Genomic DNA, 3,597 nt, shown 5'->3' with positions numbered 1-3,597 from the left:
TAGAATCCATAGTGCTCACTTGTAAACTTAACCTCTTTGCCCCACGATGGACACCACTTGTGAAATTGAAAGATTCAACTACACTAAAACCTTTTTGAGATGTAGGATAAAGAATAAAGATAACCAAAATAAATGACCTCAAACAAAATTAATATGCACACATAAGAGTGCTAGCAAATCTACACGAGTAAGAAAAGCAAGATAAAGTGACAAGCACACAAAATGTTCGTTTAATTTGTTCGATCAAACCGACCCACTATGGAAGAGAGAGAATGAAGCTTTCCAATTTAGTATACTCGAAAATTGTTATAGAAGATTACTAATAAGTTACAAGAAAATAACCTTTCAAGTTTCCAAGTACATCTCTATTTTCTACCCAACTATTTCTTAATCTCTTCAACTTTCAATATATGAATCACACAAATCTAAAATGTTTAGAAGTGTCCCTCAATCCCCTTAGATACATTCAAAAGTCTTTCAATTTTGAGTTTTCAATCCTAACTTTCACTACGCCAAAAAGGTTTTTTAACAGCGCATCTTAGACAGCGCTTTTAAAAGAAAGCGCTGTCTAAGGTTAAAATAAAAATAAAACACGGAAAATGTTCTAAAAAAATAATGAAAGCGTTGTCTAAGGGGGGGTCTTAGACAGCGCTTTTAGAAAGCGCTGTCTAAGACCCCCCCCCCTTAGACAGCGCTTTTAGAAAGCGCTTTTAAATATAGACCTTAGTCAGCGCTTTTGAGAAAGCGCTGTTTAAAGTCTTTCAATTAAAAAAAAATTAAAACCAAAAGCGCTGTCTAAGGTGGGGGTTTAGAAAGCGCTTTTGGAAAGCGCTGTCTAAGGCATATCTTAGAAAGCGCTTTCCACAAAAGCGCTGTCTAAGGTCTAATTAAAATTAAATATTAGAGTATTGCAATATTTTTAAAAATAAACAACATTTTTTCTCTACACAATTTCTTTTCTTTTGAAAAAAGACAATTAATATAAAAATTATTTTACTTCTTACCTTCTCTCTTTAAAAATTGAATAGGTTACACTACATATCGCTGGTAAGTAGCAGTGGCAGTCGGAAAATGGCGTACTCCAATGCCAGGCGCACGTTAGCCTCCACTCTCTCACGAGCTCTTTCTTCATCATCATCTGGAATCGCTTCTCGCAGCCGCACACGTTTCGCTTTTGCGTTATCTTCTCCCAAACAAACCCTACCCGTCCCTCACTCGTTCCCTGTTCGGTTGAAATCATCGGGTTCGGGTTATTCTCCGTTGAACGATCCATCCCCAAATTGGAGCAACCGTCCTCCAAAGGAAACGATTCTTCTTGATGGCTGTGACTACGAGCACTGGCTCATTGTTATGGAGTTTCCTGATAATCCTAAACCCTCTGAAGATGAAATGGTTAATAGCTATGTCAAAACCCTAGCTCAAGTTCTCGGAAGGTTTCGTTGGTTTCACTTTTTCTCATACTTTGTTAGCACTTTTTTTTTAAATCTGGTTTCTAATTTTTATTGTTTGGATTTTTTTGTAGTAGTGAGGAAGAGGCTAAGAAGAAGATATACTCTGTTTCTACTACTACTTATACAGGTTTTGGTGCTCTTGTTTCGGAAGAGCTTTCTTATAAACTCAAAGGTGATTGTTTTCTTGTTCCTTTTTAGCTGATTCACCAATCTCAATTTAGCTTATGAGTTTTGTAATTAGTGTTTTGTTGTGAATGCTGTTGTGCTAATGTTTGTTTGATTGGAAATTTTATATTGCATATGGATTATAATGGAGGTTAATTTCATGGACTGTCCTTGAGATTTTCTTGTTTTTGACTTTTCTTGTGCAATCAAATTTGTTTGTTGTTTTGATTTTCGTATAGTAAAGAGAATTGTTATAACATACTTGGATGTTGGATTGACTTATTTGAATTTATCTACTAGCATGAATGGTTGTTAAACGGGTTGGGAGTGCTTGTGGAAACAACTTGTGACATGAGCAAAATCAACTTATTTCCATGAGCTGGGCAGGATGGTTAATAAAAATAACTTATAGCTTATATGAAAACAGTTTACTTTTATTTAATTTTAGTTATAGAAATAACTTATAAGACCTTATGCTACATGTGGTTAATTAAGTTGTTTTTAAATATTTGGTTCTAGATGATCGAGAATTACCCCATATGTTTAACTTGTTGTGGCCATCTTTTCTGTCTTAATAGAGTTGCCGGGAGTTCTTTGGGTACTGCCAGATTAAAGAACCAAGTTTTTCAAGTAGATGATTTTGATTTAAGGTTCTAAGGTGATATTTACTCTCATTTTCCCTTGTTTAGAAAATGCATGTATCTGAGTGACATTTGATCATAGTATTTATCACCATTCAGAATTATGATGAGTTTGGGACTTGGATATCACCATTGTAGTCTTTTTCATTTGTGCAAAAGTTTTGTGGAAGGAAGCCTGTAACACCCTTCTAAAATACCCCCAAATATATATAATTAAAATAATAAAATATCAATCAGAGTAATTATGCCCCGAAGGGTGTCACACAATCATTTCACACCAATCATCTGGATATCCTGTCATGCTCATTTATTTAATCAAACCAAGACATTTTTTTTTGCATAATTTGCAGCGGATACGAAATAACAACATTCAAATCATGTACTACATTACATGCAAAGTTATCCAACAACTAAATGAAAACATAGTAAAACATCCCATCCCGATGTTACATCTACCAGAGCATGACCCACTAAGGACTACACTAGACTCCAGAGACTAGCTTCTACTCAATCACTGCTCGTTACCTGAAAACATAGTTGTAAGGGTGAGTTCCTCAACCAATATAATAAGCATTATAAAACATCATGTCATGTTAAGTAATTTAACACATTAATCACCCTAATCACATAACACATTCAGTACGGTACATCAACTCAAACATCATATTCAATACGGATGCAAATCATACTCATACTCAATATCAACACAAACACACGTATAATATTGGAATACATCCATTCATATTATACGCCATACACATTTTATGCAATGAGACTCCATGCATGCGGTACCGACTATTCGTGAACATATAGTTCAACTTCACCGACCAATCCAGGTACGGCTACCAAGCTCACTAGTCCCACTCATTTGAGACCTAGTGACTCACATCACTAATCCCTCACTATGGGAATTAGCTACCACCCCAAGGGCCATGCTATGCACGCTAAATCACCTAGCATGCAACATCAACAACAGTCCAAAATGACTAACATCACTAATTCCTCACTATGGGAATTAGCTACCACCATAAAGGCCACAATATGCACGCTAATCACCTAGCAATGCAACATCAACAACAATTCAAGAATAGACATATGCTCACACTCTAAGCCATAAACAGTCTATTCACAATGCATACATAACTGATACATTCACAGCATTATGCATACCATTACACATTATCAACACATTTTATCACAAAAGCATATTACATCATGCCAAACAACAATCACAGTATTAGCACACTCTACTAATACCTATACTACTCAAAACAACGGGAAATGATCCCTACTACATCATACATCAGCTAAGTTACATCACTCAGCCTAAACAACCAAAA

At 35.5% G+C, this 3,597-nt stretch overlaps 1 protein-coding gene across 1 annotated transcript; it reads left to right on the top strand.

Annotated features, from left to right (window-relative positions):
- The first annotated feature begins 1,021 nt into the window (after positions 1-1,021).
- On the top strand, positions 1,022-2,229 carry LOC127121494 (multiple organellar RNA editing factor 3, mitochondrial). Its single transcript, XM_051051985.1, has 3 exons — positions 1,022-1,433; positions 1,526-1,623; positions 2,195-2,229. Exons 1-3 carry the CDS (start codon positions 1,072-1,074, stop codon positions 2,227-2,229), a joined length of 495 nt encoding a protein of 164 aa, XP_050907942.1. The 5' UTR covers positions 1,022-1,071.
- The last annotated feature ends 1,368 nt before the right edge of the window (positions 2,230-3,597 follow it).

This window comes from Lathyrus oleraceus, chromosome 2 (genome assembly GCF_024323335.1).
Source record: "Lathyrus oleraceus cultivar Zhongwan6 chromosome 2, CAAS_Psat_ZW6_1.0, whole genome shotgun sequence".
NCBI lineage: Eukaryota > Viridiplantae > Streptophyta > Magnoliopsida > Fabales > Fabaceae > Lathyrus > Lathyrus oleraceus.
Note: the sequence above shows the minus strand (reverse complement) of the source record. Positions and strands in the feature narration are given on the sequence as shown.

Bases quoted from the DNA above. Each gene is read 5' to 3' on its own strand.
- LOC127121494 (XM_051051985.1), top strand. From the start codon at position 1,072: ATGGCGTACTCCAATGCCAGGCGCACGTTAGCCTCCACTCTCTCACGA. The intron at 1,434-1,525 runs GTTTCGTTGGTT...TTTTTGTAGTAG, and splicing joins CTAGCTCAAGTTCTCGGAAG to TGAGGAAGAGGCTAAGAAGA. The intron at 1,624-2,194 runs GTGATTGTTTTC...CTGTCTTAATAG, and splicing joins GCTTTCTTATAAACTCAAAG to AGTTGCCGGGAGTTCTTTGG.